This window comes from Panthera pardus, unplaced genomic scaffold (assembly GCF_024362965.1).
Source record: "Panthera pardus isolate Hobbes unplaced genomic scaffold, ASM2436296v1 HiC_scaffold_25, whole genome shotgun sequence".
Lineage (NCBI taxonomy): Eukaryota > Metazoa > Chordata > Mammalia > Carnivora > Felidae > Panthera > Panthera pardus.
This window is the reverse complement of record NW_026526821.1, coordinates 41,688,360-41,715,107: the sequence shown is the minus strand read 5'-3', so window position 1 is coordinate 41,715,107 and position 26,748 is coordinate 41,688,360. Positions and strand designations below refer to the sequence as shown.

The window sequence follows — 26,748 nt, the reverse complement described above, 5'->3', positions numbered from 1 at the left end:
CAGTGTGGGGCTCTAACTCACGAACCACAAGGTCATGACCTGAGCTGAAGTCTGATGCTTAACTGACTAAGCCACCCCAGCGCCCCAACTCTTTCTTTCTTATCACATGGGACTTCTCTGCCACCATCTTTAGGATCAAGTTCAGAGTCCTTAATATTTACTTTCCAAGGCCCTTCACCGTCTGCCTTCTTGTTGTTCTATTAGGCTTTGGGTCTTGCCGCTTCCCCCACAGCAAGCCAAGATGTGGTTTTATTGAGCTTCTCTTGAATTTCTATATCATGAATGAGCAAGAATGGCACAGCTTAGGTATAAGTTTCCTCAGGAAGCTTGCCTTGATTCTAGGTACTACCAAATTTTGGAATCAGTACCCTGCTCTTGTATGTTATAACAGTGTGTCCTTCCTGGCTTGCAACCCGTTGGGTGTTCACTTGTGTTTATTTGACTGTCACAGACTGGGAGTCTTGTGGAGGCAGGGACCACATCACTGATACAGGCTGTTATGTCTCGTGTGCCCTCACCCTGTGCCTGGCACCATGCTCAATAAAATAAAAAAAAAAAAAAGTAGGTGCTCAGAGCATCATGTTAGAGATGAAGATATTAAAACTCACATTTTATGACCTCCTGAGATGACACAGCTCAGTAGCAACAATTGCAGTGGTCAGTAGCCCAGGTTTTAGTGTATCAAACTTGGATTCAAGTTCTCCCTCTGCTACTTACTTTTCTAAGCCTCAGTTTTCTGTTCTGTAAAATGGGGATGAGAAGCATGTCACCCTGGCAGGGTTGGGAGAACAGAGGAAGGGTATTGCCAGCTAAGAGCCTAGCCCAGCACCTGCCCCTGGTACACAGTCCTCAGGTGAGAGGATTTCATTCAAACCCAGGTCTCCCAACTCTCAGGGGAGCATTTGGTTTCGGACCACATGCCTGTGACATTGTCAGAGCAGTGTCTACTCTTGGTATACTGGGCTGTTCATAGAAAGTAAAACTAGAGATTAAAGGCAGTTCCATTAGGGGAATTCTCTGGTTTTGAAAGTGTTTAATCTAATGATTCTTTTTGACCATGTAAATATTTCTAGGAAGGCTAAACTGTACTGAAGTCTAAAAAATACCTACTAGGAAACATTTTCAAGGTTCTGTTTATTGTTGTATAACAGAGAACAATCACATACTAACTTTAATGAAACCTTATCCCTACTTAGTATAATGGCATATGTGCTGAGCTTGGGGACTTGCAAATACCCTTCATATATATTTATGTGATTGATTTCTCATGGATGGCAATGCCTACAGTCTACAGATTGTTTTCATTTGATCGGAGGATATGTATAACCCTAAATGACAAGTTTCAGGGAAGGTTTAAATCTTTTATTGTCTATCACAAATTGGAGCATTGCTCATGAATTGAGGGAGGCTGTTTTGGGAGTAGGCTGTCATGGGTTCAAATCCTGGCTCTTCTACATCTCACCATTATGACCTTGGGCAAGTTGTTTCACATACCTGAGCTCTGGGTTCCTTATCTGTAAGATGGAGAGACTTTGCTAACTTTAGGGTTTGCTGGGAAGACAAAGTAAGCTAACATGGGTAAACGACCTAGCACAGCACTTAGTTCTGCTTATAAAAGACACCAGGCATCTTACTCTCAATGTTAGCTCAAATGAATAGGTAACACATCTATTTGGAATGTTTGTTAGCTCATTGTAAAGGTTACTTTTGCTAGTCTGGATTTGCATGTCATACGGGAAAGTTTGTGATGAATTTTTCCAGAGTTGAACTTTTTAGCTCTAACTGCCATTTACCACAGCAGGAAAATGTAGAAGTTTAAGAACTACAGTTTCATAAGATTTCACACTGTGAAATCTTGTAGTCATTAAGACTTGTATTTGAGGAGAATCAACTTTTGTTATCAATAGATTAGCAAATTGTTTTAAAATTCCCAGTGACTAGCCCCCTTTATTCTGGTAACGCTGTGGTAAATCTGTCTACAATCTACGTAGCCCCCAGTAATTTCTGTATCCTAGAACTACTAGTCATAGGAAGATCTTGGTGGACTTCCCTGCGCTATAACCATCTACAAAGTAGTAAAAATATGAATTTGACTACTGTCAGAATTATTATTGGTACTCAGTTATTATTAGTGCTGTCATTATGATGGGAACATTGCAAACATAACACATCTAACTCCCTGGAGTCTTTGCTTCAAGCAATTTTTTGGAAGTACGATATTTATAAAAAGAGACTTCAATGTGTGCATGGCTATTGGCTGTTAAGTACCTTACTGCTTTTTTCCTGATGTTTCCCCCAGTTAATTCTTTTCTTAATTGATGTCTGTGCTCTCTCTCTTTGTCTCTCACCTCTCTGGCAGTCTTTTCCCTATAAAAGGACCCATCTGTCTAAGGTAGAGATTCTCTATTTTATATACTCATCAGTGATTAAGCTGCATGGAGTAGACATGCTTATCATTTAGAAGTTTCCTTTAACCCTGCTTTTTCAATACATTCGTGCTTTGTTTGTTTTCCTTCAGGTCAAATATGTTCTTTTCAAGCCTGAATGCCAGCACCCAGAAGAATGTCTAATTTCTAATCATAGTCACAGAGCAAAGAAAACATTTTAAATTGCTAATCCATTGTAATTAAAAATAATGCTTAAAAAATGGATGCTCTTTCTAATATGCAACTATATACAGAGAATGAGAGAGAAAAGCTGTTTCTGAAAAGTGACTCATTTTCATTTGATTTTTATTAGACTTGAATTTGAGCGGCAACAGCGCGAAGAACTTGAAAAATTAGAAAGTAAAAGGTAAGCCATGTGGGGTACGGGTTTTAACACTACTGTAGTCTGTGGATTCTTGCATTACTGCTCCAGACGGATTTCTTCAAGTCTGTTTCACTACCTTGCTCTGGCTCTGTGTCAAGTATTTACGTGTTTAATGACTGCAGGTCATTTCTCTAGCTGGTTAGTTTTACCTCATGTTTGAATGTTTTGAAAACAGTACATCTTCAAATACTTGGGACAAAGTGGGAATAGAGTCAGTAGGCAAATTTCATACACTCGTTACATTTAATACGCTAAATGTATACTTATGTTTAATCTAAAAGCATATCCCCCTTAGTGATTATCGCCTGAGGTTTTAAAAAGCCAAAAAGAATGACAGTTCCCCTTCCTTATATCTCCTCCCCTTTTAAACATCTTTGCTTATGTTATTTGGCCATTTATATTTCCCTTCTATAATTTGCTGCTTTAAATTCTTGGCCCACTTTTCTCGTGTGTGTGTGTGTGTGTGTGTGTGTGTGTGTGTGTGTGTGTGTGATTTTTTTAGCTGATTGGGAGAGGTTTTTTTTTATATGTTCTGAATATAATTATCTGATAAAACTTAAGTATTTTCTCCTTCTCCCCACCCTCATCCTGTTTAACGAGCCAAGAAACAGAGTAAGGTTATATATTAGAGTAGAAACTAAAGGCCAGAGAAAATCTGTAAATTGGATATTTATTTTCTGGAACCTGGAGTTTAGAATGCTATAGACCAAGCATGACATGTAACCCCTGAAATCATGCATCTCAGTTTTCTATGGAGACTCCTGTTATTCTCAGTGTTATGTGTTAATAAACTAATATTTGGGGCCATTTGGTGATTATCATTTGTCCTAAACTAGTGATTAAATGCTAAATAGCATGCGGTTATTTGAGCTGCAACAATGAACTGTCGATTATCTTGACTTTGATATTTGACCCCAATGAGTTGAGGACAGCATAAGCATTTTTATTTAATGTCATTTTGTAACTGAATTTCTATTGAGTTTTAGCCATTGGGCTGAATAACATTATTCACATTTAAATTTAAATTGGGCACGGTTCTTTCTCTTTGAGCTCAGGGGGCTTTTAAAATTATATCATGCATAACACATTATGCTTATAGACTCTACAAAGAAATGATATCAGAGGCGACTTCAGGAGATTAGGCAAATGATATGTTGGACAGTTACAGAGTGAAAAAGCTAAGCAGTGTGCTGCCGGAAATGAAAAGGAAAGCAGTTCCCCCCACTTTTTATTTTAGTGAAGGGCCTGACTTTGTGGCACGTGTCCATGTTCAGAACATTTCAGGTAGGGAAAAGTTCGAGCACCATTCGTATGTAGCGAGCAGACGATGATGGGTCAACGTTTGGCATTTCAGGAAACTCATAGAAGAAATGGAAGAAAAGCAGAAGTCAGATAAGGCAGAACTGGAGCGGATGCAGCAGGAGGTGGAGACTCAGCGCAAGGAGACAGAGATTGTCCAGCTGCAGATCCGCAAGCAGGAGGAGAGCCTCAAACGCCGCAGCTTCCACATCGAGAGCAAGCTGAAGGATTTGCTTGCCGAGAAGGAAAAGTTCGAAGAGGAAAGGCTGCGGGAGCAGCAGGAAATCGAGCTGCAGAAGAAGAAGCAGGAGGAGGAGAGCTTTCTCCGAGTCAAAGAAGAGCTCCAGCGGCTCCAGGAGCTCAACAACAACGAGAAGGCCGAGAAGATCCAGATATTTCGAGAGCTGGACCGCCTCAAGAAGGAGAAGGACGAGCAGTACGCCAAGCTCGAGTTGGAGAAGAAGAGGCTGGAGGAGCAGGAGAAGGAGCAGGTTGTGCTCGTGGTGCACCTAGAGGAGCAGCTGCGCCAGAAGCGGGAGATGAGCCGGCTCCTCCAGCGAGGGGAGGTGCAGCGGGTGGAGGAGGAGAGGAGGGACCTGGAGGGCATCCGGGAGGCCCTCCTGCGGGTGAAGGAGGCCCGGGCTGAAGGGGAGGACGACGGCGAGGAGTCAGAACGGGCTCAGCTGCGTTTCCTGGAGTTCAAGAGAAGGCAGCTGGTCAAGCTGGCCAACTTGGAGAAGGACCTGGTTCAGCAGAAGGACCTCCTGAGAAAAGAAGTCGAAGAGGAACAAGAACTCCTGGAGCGTTTAAAGTCTGCAAACGAAGATGACTTCAGAGTGTGGGAGAAAGATGCCGAGGGTGTCACACACGTCACCCAGGCGGCTCAAATCCTCGAGAAGATAAAGCCCGCGGAATACAGGCTGCAGTATAAGGAACGCCAGCTCCAGTACCTCCTGCAGCATCATTTGCCAACCCTGTTGGAGGAAAAGCAGAGAGCGTTTGAAATCCTTGACAGAGGTCCTCTCGGCTTAGACAACACTCTTTATCAAGTAGAAAAAGAAATGGAAGAAAAAGAGGAACAGCTCGCTCAGTACCAGGCCAACGCGAGCCAGCTGCAGAAGCTCCAAGCCACCTTTGAGTTCACTGCCAACATCGCCCGTCAGGAAGAAAAAGTGAGGAAGAAGGAAAAGGAGATCCTCGAGTCGCGGGAGAAGCAGCAGCGCGAGGCGCTGGAGCGGGCCGTGGCCAGGCTGGAGAGGAGGCACTGGGCCCTGCAGAGGCGCTCCACCCTGGGCCTGGAGATCGAGGAGCAGAGGCAGAGACTGGCCACCCTGAACAGCAGCAGCAGCGAGCAGTCCGGCCTCCGGGCCAGCCTGGAAGCTGAGCAGGAAGCCCTGGAGAAGGACCGGGAGAGGTGAGGCTGGACAGGGAGAGCACGGCACACCGTAGGTGCCAAAGGTGGTGTGTTTTCCACCCCCTCAAGGTGTGCGTCTCTCTGTCTTTCTAAAAAAGTGATTCTGTTCGCCTGTGTGTTCACTGATACACCAGCCAACGCTTGTGTTCCAACCAAAGCTGAGAAAAGCACCCCCCCCCGCCACATTTTCTTGCTCCTTAGGATCCTCATCTGAGAATCATTGGCATGCCATTGAAAAAAACACTCAAACAAAACCAGAGCCCTTGTCTATGACTCCACTGACCTATGGAATACGAATATTGTCATATTTGATAAATACGACTGCTTCCAGCCTGCCCCCTCCCCTGTTTCTGTCCCCTCCCCTCCCCTCCCTTTTCTCTTTCCCTTCCCTTCCTCCCTCCTTTCTTCCTTCTGTCCTCCCCTTCTCGCCCCCCCTCCCCCGACCCTCCCTCCTCAGAATTTTTCCTACCCTCCCCTATTCCCCGCTTCACCCTCACCCTGGGCCTAACATCTTCTCTGTGACCAGCACTAGTTACAATACAGCATCATCCCTTCGGTCACAGACCACACAGAGCAGGTGCTGATTTCCACCCCTGTTGGGAAACTGAAAAATAGCCCTTTTCCTTCCCTTCCTGATTCACAGTATTTGAAGGAGGCCCCAGGATTCTGTATTAAAAAGGAAACTGCTAAACAAACAAAATTCTCCAGGTGATTCATGAACACAGCGAGCGGTATATTCAAGCACGTGTGGTGATGATTTACTCATGTTACTTTTGGTGTTATGAAAAATAAAACTAGGAACTGGCACTATTTTCATGGTAAAGAAAGAGTATTTATCTTCTCCCACCCATTCCCTGTCACCACGCTTCCCACACGGTAGATTCTCAGAAGGAATAAGTGCATGAAGTCAAGAACACTTTTTTCTGGTAGCCCAGCAGACGTGATGCCAAGACTCCCAGAAAGTCGGTAGTCTGCCTGGTGTGCAGACATCACCCGCTTTGTTGTCCTGTCCAGCTTTCATACCCTGGCCCACCCCGTTCCTGCCTGGCTGGCCTCAGCAGGCTCTTTGATCTTTGGGCCTCAGTGTGTCCTCTTACAAGAGGGCGGAGGAGACCAGGGGCCTGTGCATTTTCTTTAGCTCCAGACCCCTTGGTCGGTTGAGATCTTACCTGAAGCCCAGGTTGGAGGGCCTGGACCGCTGCCCCCTCTCCAGCATTCCAGGCACCCACAGCGCCTCCAGAGGGGCTGCAACCGAAGCCCAGTCGGCTGGCTTGTAGGAGCCCAGCTTGATATTGGCAGACGCCAAGGATCCATACTAACGACAAAGCAAGACCTGAGGCTGGAGCCTCTCTCCATCATCTTGCCTGAACAGGTTGGGACAACCTCCCTTTCAAATGATCTGCTTATACTGTGGGTTCTATTTACCTTTGCTCTCTGGTAATTCCCTCTGGCAAAACAGCAAGAAATAACAATCAAAAACCATAATGCTATTACTTCGGAGAAATAGGTTGGAGTTTTAAGAAAATGATTGCAGGTATGTTATGTAAATGAAATTGCCGGACAAAGCTCCAGCCCCAGGAAATTTAAAGTAGTGGAGGGCACGCTCTCAATTTATATCCTGCAGTGTGCAGTGAGAATGCCACGTGGGCTTTTAGCTTGATGTCCCTGGCTTTTGTCAACCAGCTTCACTCCCTGGCCATTAGTATTAATACTCTATTATAGCAGATACAGTATTGTGATTTCCAGGGAAGTGATTTCCTGATGTCAGCGTTCCTCCAGAAGCCACACAAAGGATGCTTTTGGCTTCATGTGTTTTGATGGAGTAGACTTTGCTAAGACCTAATTCAGGCCAACAAATTCTGAGCTCTTTGCTCTGGCTGTGATGCTACTGCAGCTTTCTGTGGGTGTTGGTTTTGTGTGTTATTATCTCTCTGGGTTCTCACAGCTAAGCCAGGGCCTGCCGTGCGGCCTGAGTCGGCCGCTTGTGAAATCCCACAAGTGTGAAATTTTAAATTCAAGTAGAACTAGCTTAGACAACAGTGCACTGAACTTGGCTTTCCTTGTTGGCTTCCTTATGAGCAAGATTTAATCCATTCTCTGCCATCTTTTCCACCCAGTGGTTATATAGTCATTGGGGACAAGTGTCACGCAGTTAGAAAGTGGCAGGTCTACTCACCAGCCCACTCTGAGCCACGTCGTCCTCTTGTCTTCATATGTGCTACAATCCTTTCCTGGGACACCCTGCTTCCCTTGCCACCCATAGAAATCCTGTTGGGGCTTCAGGACCCCATGCCAACAACCCCTTTGCTCTGTGGTATCTTTTCCACTGCCCCACTCCTGAAAGATGTCTTTGACCGACTCTGGTACATGTCATCTTAACTATAAATGTTGGCAGTTACTTGCTTATATCTGGCTCGTTTTCCTTACCATCTCTAAGACTTTGTATTAATATTGTTCCCTTGTTCTTGGCCCACCAACTGGCCCCTGATGTCAATGTTTATGCATTTTTCTTCCTCCTTTGAAAAGACTACATGCTGTGGAAGTTGATGCTTAGTAAGTACTTGCTCATCAGCAGACAGATGAATGGCTGAGTTAGGCTGGGCATTACCTCCATGGAACCCATGAGTGCTGACCCTGGTGACGTTGTAATCACATCCCTGCGAGTTGAGAACTTGGCTTTCATGTAGGTCCATCAAATTGCTGTTGGTAACACCAGAGAGCTGGTAGGATCATGCTGTGCCAGCATCTGAAGCTAGAATCCTTGAAGTTTGGGACTGAAGGAATTTAGACTAGTTGACTCTTCAGATTGGCGTATGAAAAAATTGAGGCCCAGATTTCATTAACTCGCCTTAGTTCACACAGTGAGGGAGCTGTAGCGCCTATGTTTCCTGGGCCAAATTTACTGGCAAGCTTGGCCCTCTAGCCTCCTGGCCCTGGATCCAAGCATACCCGGGCCAGCAGGAGAATGAGCTTACACACACTTGACCTCATATTGGATGTATCATTTATCATTGGAAATAAGTGTTTGTTTCTACAGTGGTTTAATTTCTCAAGATACCCACCTTGCCTTCCTAGGTCTCTCTCCTGTTTCCCTTTCCCACACCCTCTGCCTTAGCCAAAGTGGATTCCTAGTTTTTGTGACTTAGGCCTTTGTTCATATTGCTTTTTGTACCTGGAGAGCCCTTAACCCTCATCTCCAAATGCCCAAATTCCTATGGGCCTCTGAAGATTCAACTTAGAACTGCCTTGACCATGCAGATCCTCCTCGGGTTGGTGGTGGTTAAAAATTCTTTAAAGCATAGATCTCTTTTGTCAAACAGAGGTATGTAGGGGGATCCCCATATGTGGTCAAAGACCAACTGTTTTGTTGAGGCAGGGGTAGGGGGCTCAGAATCCTGTACATCTACCTCAGAGGATTGGCTCAGCACCGTGGGAATATCTTTGCCCTTGATAATTAAACTCTCTCCAACTTTTGAACACCTGAAGCATTGTTCTGAATCCTTCTCATGGCTCGTTATCCCCTTATACCTTGTCTGATGCATATGTGGCACTTTTACTACTAGAAGGTAAAGCTCTTTGCAAAAAGTGTCTAGATCCCCCATGGTTTCAAGAACAATGTCTCACCCAGTGAAGATGCTCCGGAAATACTGTTCATGAATGAATTCATGTAACTCCCATCTCTGTAGATTAGAGCATGAAATCCAGCAGTTGAAGCAGAAGATCTGTGAGGTTGATGGTGTTCAAAAGGGGCATCGTGGGACCATGGAGGGGAAGCTTCCTTCTTCCAGCTTGCCATCCAGTGCTGAAAAATCTCACCTGGTCCCTCTAATGGATGCCAGGTACTGGACATTAAACTGATGCCAAACTTATATTTGCCATGTGGTTTAATGACTCACTGTACCTTGTATTGTCCAGTGTACATGTGAAGGGATCTATCAGAGGTGACTAGTGATAGGTGTCTCTGAGATATGTATACTTTGTCTCCATAAATTTATTGCCTGGGGGGAGAGGTATCATTTGAAGGGAACCAAAGATCTGAGGACTGGCCACCCAAATCCAAGGCATTTTAGAGTAGTGTTGTGTGAGAAGGTAGAATTGGAAGGTCCAGGGAAACCACGTCATCTAGAAAGGAGTGAACCAAGGCCAGGCTGAGAAGAGCAAAGAAGTAGAGTTAATTGAACCATACCAAGAAGAAGGACCTTGTGCTGACAGTTAATTTATGAAGTCATTAATTACAAATAGATGAAGTCTGTTACAAAAACTGTACCAGTATATTTGGAATGGTCATGAATAGCATATATACCTGATGTTACTATAGTAAAATGGTTTTCAACTTGAGTGGTATTGTAAATTGCTCTGTGACTTAGAGCTTTCAGATAAGTTGACTTAATCATTCTTTGCCTATAAGAAAGTGGATTATTTTCGTCAACTCCAGCTGTGTCTTGGGGAGATTTCAAATTGGGCGGTCATGAGCCCTGGGCAGTAGGTGACATGTATTTGGATATCAAAATGTATTAAGAATGGTATGAGCCTCTGTGGCCCCTTAAAAGGTCTGCATCTTCAGTGGGGCTAGTTTAAACTCTAAGTAAAAGGTCCAGAGAAGTAATTCATTTGTAAGTGCCCTTGGCTCTGGGTCAGCTGCACACGATTTTTCTTTCAGTATTGAAAGGTAACTACTGCATTTTATTATCCATTCTTCTGTGCTCTTTTACTTAAAATATTAATCTCTTTGCCTAACATTTCAGGAAATCATCAAGGCATGGTTCATAGTACCAAGATGTTTCTAGGAGTGCACATGTGCTTAGAAAGATGAAACCAGATTATTTTTTAGTGTGCTAAGAAATAAACATGCAAAACAGTTAATTTTAAATAATCCATCTAATCGGTGTCTGTATGGGGGAGGGAGAGTCTGGAGCTAAGCAAGCCTTCCATGTGGGCAGTCTGAGCCACTAGAAAGATTTTAGCTGGAACTAAAATTCTTCGCTCTTCCTGGTTTCTCTGGGTGGATGGTTGTACTTCATACACGTTCACCTCCATTCTCTAGGGTACCATATATTTAGTTGACAACTGCCTCAATCATCAACTGTTTCTTGCTTCCACTGTCTTGGCCACATGCCAGGCAGTTTGAAAGGTAGAGGGGCCTTTAAAATGTGGTTTCTCACAGCCAGGTGCCTATGGAGAGACACGATGGAGCAGAAACAATTCAAGCCATTGTTCCCTTGGAATAGTGAAGATTCATAGAGATTGTGCCCACTCTCCCCCTCCCCTTTAATCCTCTTAAATGACTTTATGATATGAGAAATAACACTCACAATTTTCCATGTGAAGAAACTGAGGCTTGGTGAATGAAGTGTGGGTTTTCAGAGTCTGGTCTGAGGCCGTGGAGCCTTCTGAAGCCAGCATCTGCGATTCTCCTGTTGCAGGGGTTCCACCAAGGAGAGCCAGGAGAGATGTGGATGGGATCATGTCGTCTCCCTTGTATTCTCAAGATTCTGTTATTAGTCCACTTCTCTCTTGTTTGGAGAAAACCCAGATCATGAACACATGGCACTGCATTTCTTAGAAAGTAGAAAAATGGTCAAGGTCCCGAGTTGTTATGTTTGATGTTTAGAATGAGAGAGCACCTCTTTTTGAAGGGCGTAGTAAACTGAGGGTCTCAGATGCCCTCTGTGGTTAGAAATCTTTAAGTGCCACCTCCCCCATCTCTGTTGTTTGCAGGATCAGTGCTTACATTGAAGAAGAAGTCCAACGACGACTTCAGGACTTGCATCGCGTGATTGGCGAGGATAGCAGTGCATCTGCAGATGTGGCGAGGGTGAGCTGAGGGAGCCAAGCCATCAGTCATTTGTTTTATTTTTTTAAGTTTTTTTTTTTTTTAATGTTTATTTGTATTTGAGAGACAGAGACAGAGCATGAGTTGGGGAGGGACAGAGAGAGAGGGAGACAGAGAATCTGAAGCAGGCTCTAGGCTCTGAGGTATCAGCACAGAGCCCGACGCTGGGCTCGAACTCATGAGATCATGACCCAAGCCAAAGTCGGATGCTTAACCGACTGAGCCACCCATGCACCCCATCATTAGTTTTCAAGGTGACCTCTCCATAAGTTGGTGGAGGTAGTGGTGATGGGCCCCCTTATTATTGTTTCTCAGTGAGAAAACTGAGATGCAGAATGTTCTCTAAAAATTAAATATAGCTTGGGTGGAGCTTAACATGTTATAAATAGTATTGGTTCAAGAGAAACTTTGTTTATTTAAGAATTTTGTACTTCTGGGGGAATTCTTAACTGAATATAGAGTCTACTAAAATGCTTTATTTACTTTGACTTATAAAGATTCTACATGTAACATTTTTCCGTTTTCTCCAAAAAATACAACCAATTTCCTTAAGTATTTAATTTTGCTTGATAAATTATCCTGAGTAGATATATAATTTTGCTTTTGAGAAGATACGTATTTGCGATGTTGATTTTTATCAAAATAGAAACATTTCATTCCTATTCCTCAAGTTAATAAGGGTCCTAAGGAAGTTTTATTTCATTTATTTAATTTATTGAATTTTATTTAATATGTTCATATTATTCTTAGAATTTTAAGATTAGGAATAGATGCTTCAGTTCCCTTACAGGCAGATAGAGCGATAGAGTCATACTTACCTTGGGAATATAAATTCTATAGAAGGGATGTCATTGTTGAGCAAGTATGTTTCTTTAGAATTTTGTTCCCATAAATATTTCTAATCAAATCAGTTTCTTTTCCCTCTATGAACAAGCTATAATTTAATATAGAGGGCTTTTTATTTTCTTATCAGGATAATGAGAAACTCCACAATGGCACCATTCAACGTAAGCTAAAATATGAGGTAGGTAATGATTTTTCAGATTGATAAGGTCGCCTTAAATTATGGCATGCTCGTGTGATTAAATTTTCTTAATGTTTGGTTGTGTAATTAGAATTTTGAAGTCCCAGTGAGATTAATGGCTAATAGGGAAGGCAAGCTATTATATGGACTTAAAATTAAACGGAATCCTGCAGGTTGAAAACTGCTTGGACTTTATTTGAATGGCATGTAACTGTGGTGGAGGCTCCTTGCCCAGTTTTTCATTTGTAACAGTATCCTTTCTCCTGGTCTGCATTTAAAAGGCAAATTATATAATCAGAATCAGATATGGGGTTTGGAAATGAAACTGAACACTTCTCAATGTTTTAAAAACCCTGCTCATTTTATGGACTGTGAGTTGGCAGTAGTACAAAGGACATACTCTCAGTTGATTAGCTTATTTCTCTGGTGGATTGTCAAACCAAGGTTTATTTGGGCATACGATTTGTAAGGTTTTACTTGTAGTATTTTCTTCCACTGAGGGACCTGTCCTTCCCATACATTCCTAAATTAAAAAACAAAACAAAACAAAAACAAACAAAACAAAACTAGGTGGTAGAAGTCTTACAGATGGCGCCCATATATTACAGAACAGAGAACAAGAGGTGAAGGGCTGGGTGCCCCACAGGAGGCTTAGCTGACTTTGGCCACTGCCACACCTCCACCCCGGTGGTCCAGTAATGACATTGTCTTCCTCTAGACATCCTTCTCTCTAGCAGATAACCTTGTGAAGTGTAGGACGTTGCCTGTTATTTCTTTGTGTCCACTGTGCCTGGCCTGTAGCGGGGAAGCCTTTCACAGTGCTGGTTCGTAGCTCTGGTCACAGCAGTCTAACCAGGGCAGGTATAATTAAAGATTCCCACGAAGTGAACCAAGAGGCAAGAGAAATATGACTGAGGTTGAAATACTTGTCAATTTCCTTTTGGCCCTGTCATCTGATTTTCATTAAGTGTGCCCTGATTGCTTTTACATTTTGGACATACAGTCATGGACTTATTTTCACAACTAAATCTGACCTTTCGCAAATTGAGTCAAAGATCTTAGGATTTATTTTGGAGCAATTGAAATATTAGACCAAGAAGTGGATACTGTGGATCAATCCCGCACAACATATTTCTTTCAAACACTTGGCAATTTGTAAGATAAATAATATGGAAATTGATGTCCTGTGTGTGAATCAGATCATCCATTCTTAAATCATGTATCAATCAATATGAATAGCTTAGGCTTTCGATTTAACCTCTGCATTAATCTACACAATGAAACCAATGACTGCAGGAATCTTCATGTGCAAAAAGATTTGCAAAATGTGCTGCCAACCCCCATTTCAACTGTTTTTGACATCTTGAACAGAAAAGGTATCTTGCCCCGCTGCTGCCCAGAGATGTCACTGGCCCTTCCGGCAGAGAAGAGGGGAGGGAGGTGGATTGGAACAACCATCCGGGTCCTCCCACGACACAGAGCGTCTCGGCGTCTCCTGCTCCCTCCTCAGCATCGTGCGAGAGAGCCCACCAGCGAAGACATCGGTCCTCCGTACACAAGGTGTGGCAGAACAGTGATCGTGGATACGGTCATCCTGAGTGTGCAGGCTGTTTCCAACCAAAACGTTTCAGTCTACCTGAAATCACATTTCTTAACGAAAGTAACACCAGTGACACAAAACATCAGCATCGGTCCGAACATCTCAGTGATCTGATGACTCGTAAAGATAAACACAACTTGGGAATCGAGTCTAGCTGGACTTTGCTGCAAGATTTGTCCCAAGAAGTGCCTCTACATAATGGAAGCAAGCAGACCAGGCAAAGCAAGTTACTCTGCTTGGTCCTCTCTGAAACGGTTTCTGGTGAGGAGGGTGCCTCCCACAGCGTTCCTCAGCATGCACCCGCTGGGAAGTTTTGTGGTGAGCAGCAAGTCGAGAGAGAGTTAGATGCTAAAAAAGCTAACTCTCCACAGTCCCTGATAAATATCAGGACAGAAGGAAACAGCGGGTTGGGCTGTTTTTACCACAGGCTGGCAGACCTTTATAAAGATACCAGCAGTCACCTGCTACAGGCTGGCACAGAGGTGATCCGCCAAGCCGGGCATATAGGGAACCTGTGTGACCCCAGGGGGCTCACCTCCCATGTGATGACATTTATCAGAAGACTACCATTTCTGAAACACTTTCCCCTGGACACGCCCCTGAAGTCACAGCAGGCGTCATCAGAGCCTTATTCTTTCCCCAGAGAAGCTCAGGCTGGCAGCGGCGATCCTGAAGAGGCAGGAGCCGCCAGGCCAGCAGAGGGCACCATGCCTTTCAGAGCACCAGGCCTCACTGCTGCCTCTGCTGCTGCAGGATCCCCAGACTCCTCCGCAAGCTCAGTGCTGCACCTAGAATCTGAAGATTCTAGAAGGAGACCCGCATTTAAGCAGACTCTTTTGCGATTCCCAGCCCAGATGCTGAAACTTCAGGAGCAGCCTCTAAAAGACTTTCTTGAGCACGTGGCTTGTTCCATACCAGAACTCTCAGGTGACATAAAGGAAGTCAAAGGTGTTTACTGGCTTGCTGTTGCTAACTGCACAGAACCTGACCCTCAGCCAGCATGTTTGCTTCTGCTTCATTCCATGCTATATGCTTTGGTTCTGTCAGATAACCCTTCAGCCTCAATGTGCATTTTTCATGCTCTGCCTCTCTCTGGACTAGAGGAAATCCAAGTCGGCTTTGGTGGGCAGAGCATTAGACTCTTGGGCTCTGCAGAGAGTCTCCTGCTCACCGTATTTAGTTACAGCAAAACCCTCTGTCAACAGATTTGCAGTGACCTCCTGTGTGTCCTGATGCCCGAGTTTGATGCTGCTGTCCGCACTAATCACCCTTTGTTCCAACAAGATCTGGTTCAGCTTTCTCTTGACTGGAAAGCAGAAATCCCTGATTTAGTTTTGGCAGACGGTGTTCGGTTATCATCCAGATTCCAGGATACCTTGGTTGACATGATTTACTTTCTTCATGGAAATATGGAAGTCAACATCCCCTCTCTGGCAGAGGTACAGTTACTGCTCTACACGACAGTCAGAGTCGAGGGTGACCCCGGCCAAGACAACCTCCAGTCGTTAGTCCTTCTGAACACCCACATTGCCCTTTTGAGGGAAGATCGAGTTTTCTATCCCCACACTCAGTCTCTAAACACACCTTCTCCACGAGCACATTTTGATGTGACCAGATGTCGTGCTTTAAGCGAATTCAGGTATGTCGTTGTTCCAGAGAAGGAAACCTTGTCAACCGTCCAACTTGTCTTCCCAGAAAAACTCAGACTCCCATCAGATTCAAGAAATAGCCCAGCTGAGCACTTTGAAGGAGCCCAGAACGTCCATTTGTTCCCTGGCATGCCGTGCCCTGAGGGCAGTCAGAACATGGCACCCGAGGTCTGGAAACTGACCCTCAGCTCTCAGGATGAGGCTCTGTGGCTCATCGCACACTTGACAAGGCTCTCAGGAGGAAACTTATAAAAATACTTGGCATATTTTTTGAGATTTTTAATAAAATGAACATTATGAGAATAGTCAAAGACCCGGAAAGGCTCTGTGTAGCTAACTGATTTGACACTAGAAAAATACAGACCTCTAAAATTGAAAATGTAAATATGTTAAGTATGTACAATTAAAAAAAAAGGCGGGGGGTAGCAGAGCACTGATAAAATATCTTTATCACCACCCTGCTTCCTTTTCTTGAACCTCAGCCTTGTAAATTTGGGTCTGCCTCATTATTTGTTAGGTGATTAAAGCATTTCTGATTGTTTTTGGCTTCATGTCGACTTCTAGTAGGGTGGCTTGGAATCTGTCTGTGTCTGCTGGATTCCGGCAGGCTAATTTGTGCTGCTTGAAAAAGTGCCCGGTTGGCAGTGACCTTCACTGACATCCTCCGTTTTAGCCATGATTAGGACAGCTCTGTAGCAGAGCACATTAGTAATGCATCAAGCTTCCTGGAAGGACCCAGGGATTTAAAATACCCTCCTCTCACTATAATACATGGAATGGAGACAGCACCACATGCCCTGCGGTGTCTTCTTCCTCAGTTAATTGCCTTTTCCTTCCTCCTTTCAGACTTTTTGACTATTGCTTTCCAACCTATGTGCTTTCAACTCCTTACTTGTTGGTTTAGTTTTGACTACCCTTCCCCCTATGCCACATGCCCCCCCACATGCCAGGACTTTCTCCGAGCTTTTATATTTCTGTCCTGGAAAGACTCTTCATCTTCAAGTCTGACTTTTTCTAACGGCTTCTGTAAGCAATCTTATCAGCTGCAGGGTCACCTCAGAAGGCATTCGGCTCTTTCCTCTGGCCGCCCTCCCTCTCCGCCTCCCACCTAACACATCATCACTCACAGCCGCTGACCAGCGTGTTCTGCTGGCCCGAGCTGGTCCGCTGGCCTCCCTTCTGAGATGAGTCATGCCCATGGCAGCCTCAGGTATGTCTCTCTTCACAAAGTATGATCCGGTACTCAGCTGCCCTCCTCCTCTGTGAGAGGCTTGAAACTGGGCTCTTCAGAAGCTCTCTCTCCTCCGAGTGACCCTTTCTTTTTTATCCATCTCTGTTCAACATTCCTATGAGGAATTGCGTTACGTGTCTTATATTTATTAGCTATTTCATCGGGTCCTAGGTTTCACAGCCAGTGTTCTCCTGTTTCTTGGATGTGTATGTTCTACTAAATTCCAGAGTCTTAGAAGGAAGGAGGTGGATTCTTCACTGCTCCATCCTCTCTCTTCCACTTCTAGCCGGGATCATGATGAGCTCATGGTAGCTACTCATTGAATGTTGCAGGCAGTTGAGCAAATCAGCGATTCCACGAAGCCATTTATATTAGCCTTGGCACGGAGGGGTCATTCTTCTGTTCTAGCCAGACCTTTGGATGATGTACAATATAAGTGCCGTAGCCCTCTCTTCATTTCTACTCCTGATCACTGATAGGGGCAGTGTCAAAGCTTAACCCAGAAACTCACCGGCTCCCTTTGGCCACAAAGTACAGACTTTCCTTCTTTCCCCCTCAGAACTAACAAGCTACTTAATGTGTTCTGTGCTTCATCATTGATTTTCCTCTCCCCAGGTGTGGGGCAGTAAACAGGAAAGGGCAGGAAACTGGCAAGTGTGTTAGGATCTACACACCGGTGGCTGCTGTCTTATCTGCAATAACCATGTAGAGGCTTTTTGACTTTTTGAGGCAATAGGGTTCAGATGTTTTTAGGTGGAGCTTGTTTTTGTCACTTCCACCCTTCCCCCCATGCACACATACACACCCTGTTGCCTTATACATGAAGGATTTTGAGTCTCTGATGAGGATATCATTAAAATTAGTTAGCTTGTCATGTTTTTGGCCGGAAGATCTACTGTGGAAGGAATTTCTTAAATGAACCATGGTAGCCTTCTAATATCTTATCAATAATTTTCACATAACTTCCCCCTTTTTTTTGCTTTTTTCAGAAAATACTTTCTTAAAAATTGCCCCATTGATTAGTTTCTTAAGTATCCTTAATAAGAAGAACAGAACTAATGATCATGAAGAACAGAGGGAATGAACTTTGAGATGTTAGCAGAGGGACAGTAGAGTTGGGAGGGAAACAGTACATAAGCAGCATGAGAACTTTAACAAAGAATGAAAAATATTAGACAGACTTGCTTGTCTTCATAGATTTAAAAAAACATAATTCTATGTTATAAATTATGGTCTTTAATATTGTTCGTAGATGGAGCATGCAGCAAATACAAGCATTGCATAAACGTCCTATTATTCATTATAACATCTTCCGTCTGCTTTATGACCCAGGTAGGCCACAATGAGGATTACATTCAGGTCTCACCACATAATAGAAGAGGCCTCTGGCAATTCAAATTTTACATGTCTCTTCTCTCACCTAAGCATACTTTTTATCTTGAGATCAAGTATGTTCCCTGATATGAGAATTTGATTTACTATCCATGAAGTAAGTAGTAAGGTTGTCATACCCTTAGGTTGTCCCTGTAGAGGCCAGGGGAGTAGTGTTTGTGCCATTATCCACTGTGGCTTTAATCCTGCAGGCCTCCCTCTGTCTCCACTGGCTCATTCTTTAGGAGTTCTGGACCTGTGATGCTACTATAGGGAGCAAGTGTGAGCATCTCCATACTCAGCCTAACGGGGGATCGTCTCAGTTGTAATGAGTTCTTGCATCAAGAAAAAAAAAAAAAAAAAAGGTTCATACATACTTTGTTCTGTGGCATTTTCATTGTTGTAGCATAGGCCTAAACATTTACATTGTGGAACTTGTTAATGCATTCTAGACAATACCTCTTTGAGTACTTCGAAATACTGATTTCATCTGAATTTGATTAAAATCCATTTTGTTCACAGCTGCCTGTTTTACAGAATTGTGGTTGGCAGGGTGAATTTATTCAGCCTTTGTTGAAGAACATTTCAAAACAGTTTGTCTTCCCTTTCTCATTACTTAAAAAATGTAAGTGCATCCCTTGGAGAGAATACTTACGCTTCCCAAGTAATAATTACAGTAATTTTTATTTACATTCTTTTTCCTACATGATTTCAAGTTTTGAATGATAGATTAGAGCACTTTTATTAATGCTTCTTTGAAGGTCAAGCAGTCTTACTGGCTAGGCCAGTGTCTAGTGAGGTTATTTTGTTAATTGTCTTAATTTGCATGTTAGACAATTCTGATTCATTATTTAAGATATCTTTTGTGATAGGTATTATATCAGTCAGCTCTTGCTGGGTAACAAACAACCCATAAAAAAATAAAAAGCTTTTATTTCTTACTGATGGTTGTAAGTAGGTTGAGGTGGCTCTACTTGTAGGCTATGGATCATCTGAAGTTTAGATAGTGTTGGTCTACTCCTGATGTCTCATTTTGAGGTCTGTGCTGAAGGGTCAGTGGCCATAATAATGATGACAGAAGCACAGAAGATGCTGATGCATCATGTCTGCCAGTGTCCCACTGGCCAACACAAGTCATGCAACCAAGTCCAAAGTCCAGGGGCAAGGAACACTCGATCCACCAAGAAGCCATGGCAAGACTGGATATATGCTGCTGCAGGGAAAAGAAAAATTGGGACCAATAGTTCAGTCTGCATGGATATATTATGTCAAGGTCCTAAGGCTCTATTTAAAATAAAATTCAGATAAAGCTTGTAGGACTTCTCCCTAATGGAAGTATTCAGGTACTGGGAAGAACATATGTCATAGGACCATTGAAGTTACTTAGTTCAACTGGCTTTCCAATTTAGTCCTTTCTTGACACTTCCAGGACTGCTCACTCTCCACCTCACAGCAGTTTATTCAGTGGAACTGTTCTCATTGTTAAGCCATTCTTTCCATCATCATCTTTATTGTAATCTACATCTGTAGGGCCCATCCATCATTCGCATTCTTGGGTAACAGAATAGAACAAATCTGTTCCACAGTCTGTGTTATAATCTGACTGACCCTTCAGAGAAGACCATTATCTCTCTCACCTTCTCTGATTTTCCTTTTTTACCTCCAACATCCTTCAGTTCCTTTGTTGTTTCTTATCCAACATTGTTTCCAAACCACCACCATCCAATCTCTTGCTAGGGTTGCACCGTTGTAATTTTTTAAGACCTCCTTTATAAGGAATGGAACTGAATGATTCAGTTAGTAAGAAGGAAAGAGAGTCTGTTGTAAATCAGTCCTCCTGCCATTTAACACCTGGTTAAAATCTTTGGTGCTAAAGATGGCAGTGGATTCCAGTGATAACAATCCAAATCCCCCTTACATTGTGGTTGACAGTGTACCAACTTCTTTCCCATGTATGGCTCCTTTTGAGTCCCACAGTGATCCTCCTGGGATGGAGGAATTATCATCAATCTGCACTTCATATTTGGGAATTTAACTCAGAAAGGATCACTTGACTGAGAATTGGAATCAAACCCAGACCTTCTTTGTCCAGAACATCTATTCTTTCCACAATGCCAAAGTCAGTTCCTGGTCACATTGTCTGGGTAAATTTTTTTATTGATTTATTTTTCTCATGGGGATGACTATACTAGGGATAAATATTTGGAAGAACTATGAAGTTGATTCTTTTCTGACTTGTAAATTCTTTTATTGGAATTTCTAGACATTGAAGATTATTTCTCTTTTTATGAGTTATATTTTCCCCCCAAAATTCCCGTGCAGATTTCTTTGCAATTCCCTTGTTCCATTGTATGAACCTTATGTCTCCTTTTTGCTCTCTGCATTTTTATCTCCTATAGAAGAGAAGCGTAGGTAAAGTCATAATGCGAATATGGTATAGATAACCTTGTATGCTCAATGTCGCTGCTTTACCTGAAGTTCAAACAATATGCTCTACAGATACCTGAAAGAATCTTCCCCTCCCTCCCAAATTTAATTTCTCTTGGGCCTTAGAACCGAGCACAGATTGAACCAAAACTAGGGCTCAGCAAGAATTAGTGAGTGAAGATGCGCGATCCTTTTGTGGCTAATCATGGACACTGTAGAATTGGAAAGGAGAAAAGTTGATTTTCCCTCCTGAACATCCCAAATTGCCAATGTTTGTGTTTGGTATAAGAACCACTTAGCAATTGTTGCCCTGTTCTCACTTATACTGGATCCATTCTTTAGTCTTTTTAAAATTTCATCCATTTAATGATGAGTTATCCCGAGAAAATGACCATTAAAGGGGCTAGTCTTTGGTGCTCTAGAGAAAGATGGTAACGTTCTTAATGATTTCAAGTTAAAACATTCATCAGATACCCAGTGTTTCCAAATCTTGAAATAACGTTGATCAACTCAGATCTCTATGGATGAAATCATCTATTCTGGTAAGAATCCTGGATCAGGAAATGTTAGCCATCCTTTTGGATTTACCCTAAATCCACTAAGAGTAAATAAGATATTCCACAAATATTTATGTCCAACGGCTTGTCATTTTCTGGGTAGTTTATCCCTAAAGATATATATCAAAATTGAAGAAATACTCCTTTATTTGAAAACCTTTATTTCTGTTTCCTCATGCGAGTTTTTTTAACTCACTTTAAGATAAGGTTAGCACTGTTTCTTCATGCCCTGGTGGTGTTAAGTCCTCACCTTGACCAACATGGTCAGGAGATACCTGTGGCATGTGTGGCTACATCTCTTAGCAAACTCCAGTTCAGCTCTATGTACTTAGCCTTCAGAGATGATGTGGTATTAGCTCAAGATCCCTTCATGACAGGGGTGCCTGGGTGGCTCAGTCGGTTGAGCATCTGACTTCGGCTCAGGTCATGATCTCGTGGTCTGTGAGTTCGAGCCCTGCGTCGGGCTCTGTGCTGACAGCTCAGAGCCTGGAGCCTGCTTTGGATTCTGTGTCTCCCACTCTCTCTGCCCCTCCTCCATTTATGCTCTGTTTCTCTCATTCTCAAAAATGAATAAATGTTAAAAAAAAAAGTTTTGAAAAATAAAAAAGATCCCTTCATGACAGAGGCAGACTTCACCTTCCAGAGATGAATATAAACATGTCTTGGCTCTTTATTCATAATTTGGACTTGCTCACACAAGGTACCTTTATTCTCTGCTTCTGATAACATGGCTAATACTTGAAAATATAACTGATCCCCTAGCCCTCCCTCTGTCCCAGACCTCTGTTTTCAAACCTCCTGGGCATAGGAAGTCCTTGATATAAAATGGCTCTAATTAGAATTATCAATGTGGCATGTGTGGTGGAAAAAAGGAGGGAATAGAAATATGTGCTATGCTGGGAACAGAGAAGGGAGAATTGGTAGTTTTGTCGAAGCTGATAAAAACCCAGGTTGCCTATATTTTAGAAAACCTTGGATATTTGGCTCTAGGAGATCAGACGGCAGTCCTTAGGTCTGACCTTGTCCTAGTCAGAGCATACACTGAATTCAACCATCTGGTACATAATTAGAGTATTTAGGGGAAATGTTGATGACTCCCTGTAGAATTGGTCCATTCTGTGCCCTCTGCAGTGTCGACATTGATCTGAGTGGATGTTAATGCCACTTCCTATTAATTTCCTTAACTTGTCCCTTTTGAAGGAGACAGCCTTAGTGGGAAGAGAAGATTCTAATCTGAATATTCAAAATATAGTCTGTGATCTGCCTGCTTTTTTTGGCTGAGGACCCGACTATAGTGTTTCCCCAACAACAGAAAAATAGCATATTTGTTGACACAAGACATTATTTCATTAAAAGCTACCAGAAGAGTATTTCTTTGCATTTTATTTTAAAAGATGTTTCTTATGTATAGGAGTATAATCCAAGTTACTAATTATGTACTTTTCCTTGACCTTTCATTTCTAAACAGAACCCACTCCACAAGGCATTTAAAGTTCCTTGAAATGTCCTGCGTATTTATTCAGATCTGCTGTAAGATGTGTATCCAGCCTTTCATGTTTCTTTACCTCCTCCTGTGATGTATGACCAATTTCCCTTCCATGTCTAAGCATCTTCTTTGCCACATGTAGAAAAACCATGACTGATTCCAAAATAAATAGCTCCATAGAAATTTAAAAGCTCCCTTAAATAATAGGATATAACATGATACAGCACACATTTACTTGTCTAGTATAAAACTCAACATATTCAAAACATAGCTACTTTCAAATAAAAAATAAATTTCTGAAACATGTGTGTTAGTTTTCCTTCCTCTCTAACATAAACATAGTTTAGGGGAATGTCAGGAACCTTTCACACTGTATTCTGAGAATTCTACATTTCTCATGAAATTGACTTCAAAAAATAGTTTCTAAAAATCACATTGCAGCAGTGATTTGATAGAAACACATACTCTTTAGATTTGTCTCTCTGTTCATCTATCTGTAGATAAAGACTCAAACATCTTCAGATCCTTAGCAGTTATTTTTCAGTTACCCATTTCCGTAGTTGTACATTTCTCTACACTTGTTAATATGGAGTTACTCTGAAATCTGAGATTGAAGTAAACTGTGACTCTGGGCGATAGCGAGGACTCTGGTAATATTTCTAGCCCCTAGCATGCTAAATAATGAAGAGAGAAATATCAGTCTTCTCAGCACCAGATGCGGCTGAACTTGCTGTCTGATCCTGCGGTTGGGGCAGTGGCTCAGAACTGTGTTCTGTGGTATACGTGCAGGTGCTGATATATAAGGGGCCGTCCGAAATTTAGATGAGCTACATAAACATTACAGGATCCAGTTCCTCTCAGATAAATGGTCTCTACTTCTTTCATATACCCAGTTAAATTATCAAAGGCAAGAGTTTTTGTCTTTAAAGGGTGTATAATCCCAAGCTCCAAGCAACTTTCATTAGGGATTATTTCACAATTATAAAATTGTTAGAAACAGAGAACTTTCCAGTCCTAAAATGGCTATGTAGTAACCAGACCATCAATTTCAGTCTTATCCCACTTTGAATGTTGACTTATAAAAGGAGAAAGCTAAGTTGGCTAACTTTAGAATGTAATCCATCTGGAGTGGAGAAACCAAATCTTTGTTCAAAATTTGATGCAGTTGAGAAAAAACTAAAGGTCTTAGAAATTACAGAGACTTTGTAGAAGTTATTTTGTATTCTCAGGACCTATTCTCAGGACCTCGTGAATGGTACCTTGTGGGTGCTCAGTAAAAGATACCAATGTTTGATGTATATCCTAAGGGGGCCTCTAAGAAAAGGCATTTAGAAAGTTGAAGCCTCCATTGTTCGGTTAATAATATACACGGGTGATTTGGGCTGCAGCTCTTCCTCAGTAAAAGTCATGACATTTTATTTATTTATTTATTTTATTTTTTATTATTTTTTTAATTTTTTAACGTTTATTAATTATTGAGAGGCAGAGAGAGTGAGCGAGCAGGGGAGGGGCAGAGAGAGAAGGAGACACAGAATCTGAAGCAGGCTCCAGGCTCCGAGCTGTCAGCACAGAGCCTGACACGGTGCTCGAACTCACGAACCATGAGATCATGACCTGAGTCGAAGTCGGACACTTAACCGACTGAGCCACCCAGGTGCCCCAAAAGTCATGACATTTTAGATAGCCATGTGTATATTCTTGTTTTTCTCACTCAGTGCCCCCATCAAAGTGTTTTGTTTTTTTAAGTTTTTATTTTAATTCTAGTTAACATCCAGCATTACATTCGCTTCAGGTATAGAATATAGGAATTCAACAAGTTCCATATAACACCCGGTGCTCATCATGACAAGTGCACTCCTTAATCCCCATCATCTATTTAGCCTACCCTCCACCCGTCTCCCCTTTGGTAACCATCAGTTTGTCCTCTGTAGTTGAGAATCTGTTTGTTGCTTTGTCTCTCTCTTACTTTTTCCCTTTGCTTGTTTATTTTGTTTCTTAAATTCCACATGAGTAAAATCATATGGTATTTGTCTTTCTTTGATTTACTTTGCTTGGCATAATACATTCTACCTCCATCTATGTCATTGCAAGTGGCAAGATTTCATTCTTTTTTTGTGGCCGAATAGTATTCCATTGTGTGTGTGTGTGTGTGTGTGTGTGTGTGTGTGTGTGTGTGTATACCACATCTTCTTTACCCATTCATCTATTGTTGGACACTTGGGCTGCTTCCATATTGTAAATTGTAAATAATGCCGCTATAAACCCCTGTCACAGTTTTAAAATCCTCCTAGAATTTACTTGTCAGTCTGCTTCTGACCAGAAGTCCTGCAGGGTGGGACACTGTCATGTTCACAGTTGGGTTTTTGCTCTGTAGATGGGATTTGCTAAATACCATGCCCACTTCCATAGACATGAGACTGAGGTGCAGAAAGGGTGGGTGGGTGACTGTTACACTGAGACCAAGACCTAATGCTAGGATTTGATTCTGGGTCTTCTCTTTCCCCTCTCTGAATCTTTGAGGTGAACCCCACGTGCAATCCCAAGTGATTGCTTCAGGGATACCCCTAATGGTAGAGTTTCAATACCAAGTGTATTACACTTGATGTTGTTATCCACACCTTTTTAAACCCCCTTAATACACATAATAATGCACTGTTCCTAGTGCATTTAATTACTTTTCTTCCTTCTTCCTTTTCCTAATTCTAGCCTCTTAGCATAGAGAGAGCTCCTCATCAAATGAACTGTGGTATTGGCCTTTGGGTCTAACTGGTAGGAAGGACCAGGTTCCTCCTAAGGTAGAGCATGTGGGTCTTCGTTTCCCAACTAGTATTACCAGTTGCCAGAACCCCCACAGCTGCCAACTGCCAACTTTGTGAGTTTGAGCCCCATATCAGGCTCTGTGCTGACAGCTCAGAGCCTGGAGCCTGCTTTGGATTCTGTGTGTGTGTCTCTCTCTGCCCCTCACCTGCTCACACACTCTCTCTCAAAAGTAAATAAACATTAAAAAAAAAAAAAAAAAAATATATATATATATATATATATGTATGTAACATATATGTATGTAACATATATATGTGTATGTAACATATATATATATATATGTAGTTATGAAGCATGGCATAGAAGGGGCATCTGGGTGAATCAGTCAGTTAAGTGTCTGACTCTTGGTTTCAGCTCAGGTCATGATCTCATAGTCCACGGATTCGAGCCCCACATTGGACTCTGCACTGACAGCAGAGCCTGCTTTGGATCCTCCCTCTTCCTCTCTTTCTGCCCCTCCCTTCCTTGAGCTCGCTCTCTCTCTCTCTCTCTCTCTCTCACTCTCAAAATAAATAAATAAATATTTTTTAAAGAGCATGGCATGGAAGATTTCAGGGCTTAGGCAGTAGAGTACGAACTTTATGGCTAACACATAGCCATAGGTCAAAGACATTTCTTAACAGTAGATGTGCTTTTTGAAAATAAATAAAACCACTAAATTATTTCTCTTCCTTTTCACCCTTCAAAGAGATAAACATATTCCATGCTTCAGGAAATGTCTACCTTTCCAGTAATTTGGAAACATACTGTCAGTGAACTGAAAGGTCTTTGGCAATGTGCACATTGAGAAACTCTTTTCTTTCTTTTTCTTTCTTTCTTTCTTTCTTTCTTTCTTTCTTTCTTTCTTTCTTTCTTTCTTTCTTTCTTTTTTTTTTAAGAATTTCCACGGTGGCTTTTGACATCAGAGACAACTAAGTAGGTGTACCATTCCCATAAAATTAACAGTTCTTGTTTTGGGTGACCAGCCACACGGGGAAAAAATTAGAGGCTCTAAAAGGCTTTGGTAACTTCATACCATGCCAAAATGTTTACAGGGTCAGCTAGATGAAAGCAGTAATCTAAGACAAATTATACACCTGTCTGTCATCCAGAAATCTGAGCTTTCATTCCCACACAGCTAGGCTGGACCCTCCACATTACACCTGGCTAAGGATCCAGGACCACATATTACTCAGTGTTTCTTTTTAGTCAAATAAGTGAATTTTACTGCATAATCATGGCATTCC

At 42.3% G+C, this 26,748-nt stretch overlaps 1 protein-coding gene across 11 annotated transcripts in view; it reads left to right on the top strand.

Annotated features, from left to right (window-relative positions):
- Positions 1 to 26,748, top strand: part of KIF16B (kinesin family member 16B) — a 288,842-nt gene that overhangs the window by 184,293 nt on the left and 77,801 nt on the right. For 3 of the 11 annotated variants that reach the window (XM_053890449.1, XM_019462503.2, XM_019462500.2), the window contains exons 18-23: positions 2,360 to 2,392; positions 2,740 to 2,793; positions 4,166 to 5,524; positions 9,211 to 9,363; positions 11,243 to 11,339; positions 12,331 to 12,381. In XM_053890449.1, coding sequence (XP_053746424.1) covers positions 2,360 to 2,392; positions 2,740 to 2,793; positions 4,166 to 5,524; positions 9,211 to 9,363; positions 11,243 to 11,339; positions 12,331 to 12,381 — 1,747 coding nt within the window. Of the gene's footprint in view, positions 1 to 2,359; positions 2,393 to 2,739; positions 2,794 to 4,165; positions 5,525 to 9,210; positions 9,364 to 11,242; positions 11,340 to 12,330; positions 12,382 to 13,752; positions 15,621 to 26,748 lie in introns of all 11 variants that reach the window. The other 8 variants (XR_002083779.2, XR_002083781.2, XR_002083782.2 and 5 more) reach the window with 7 other exon arrangements.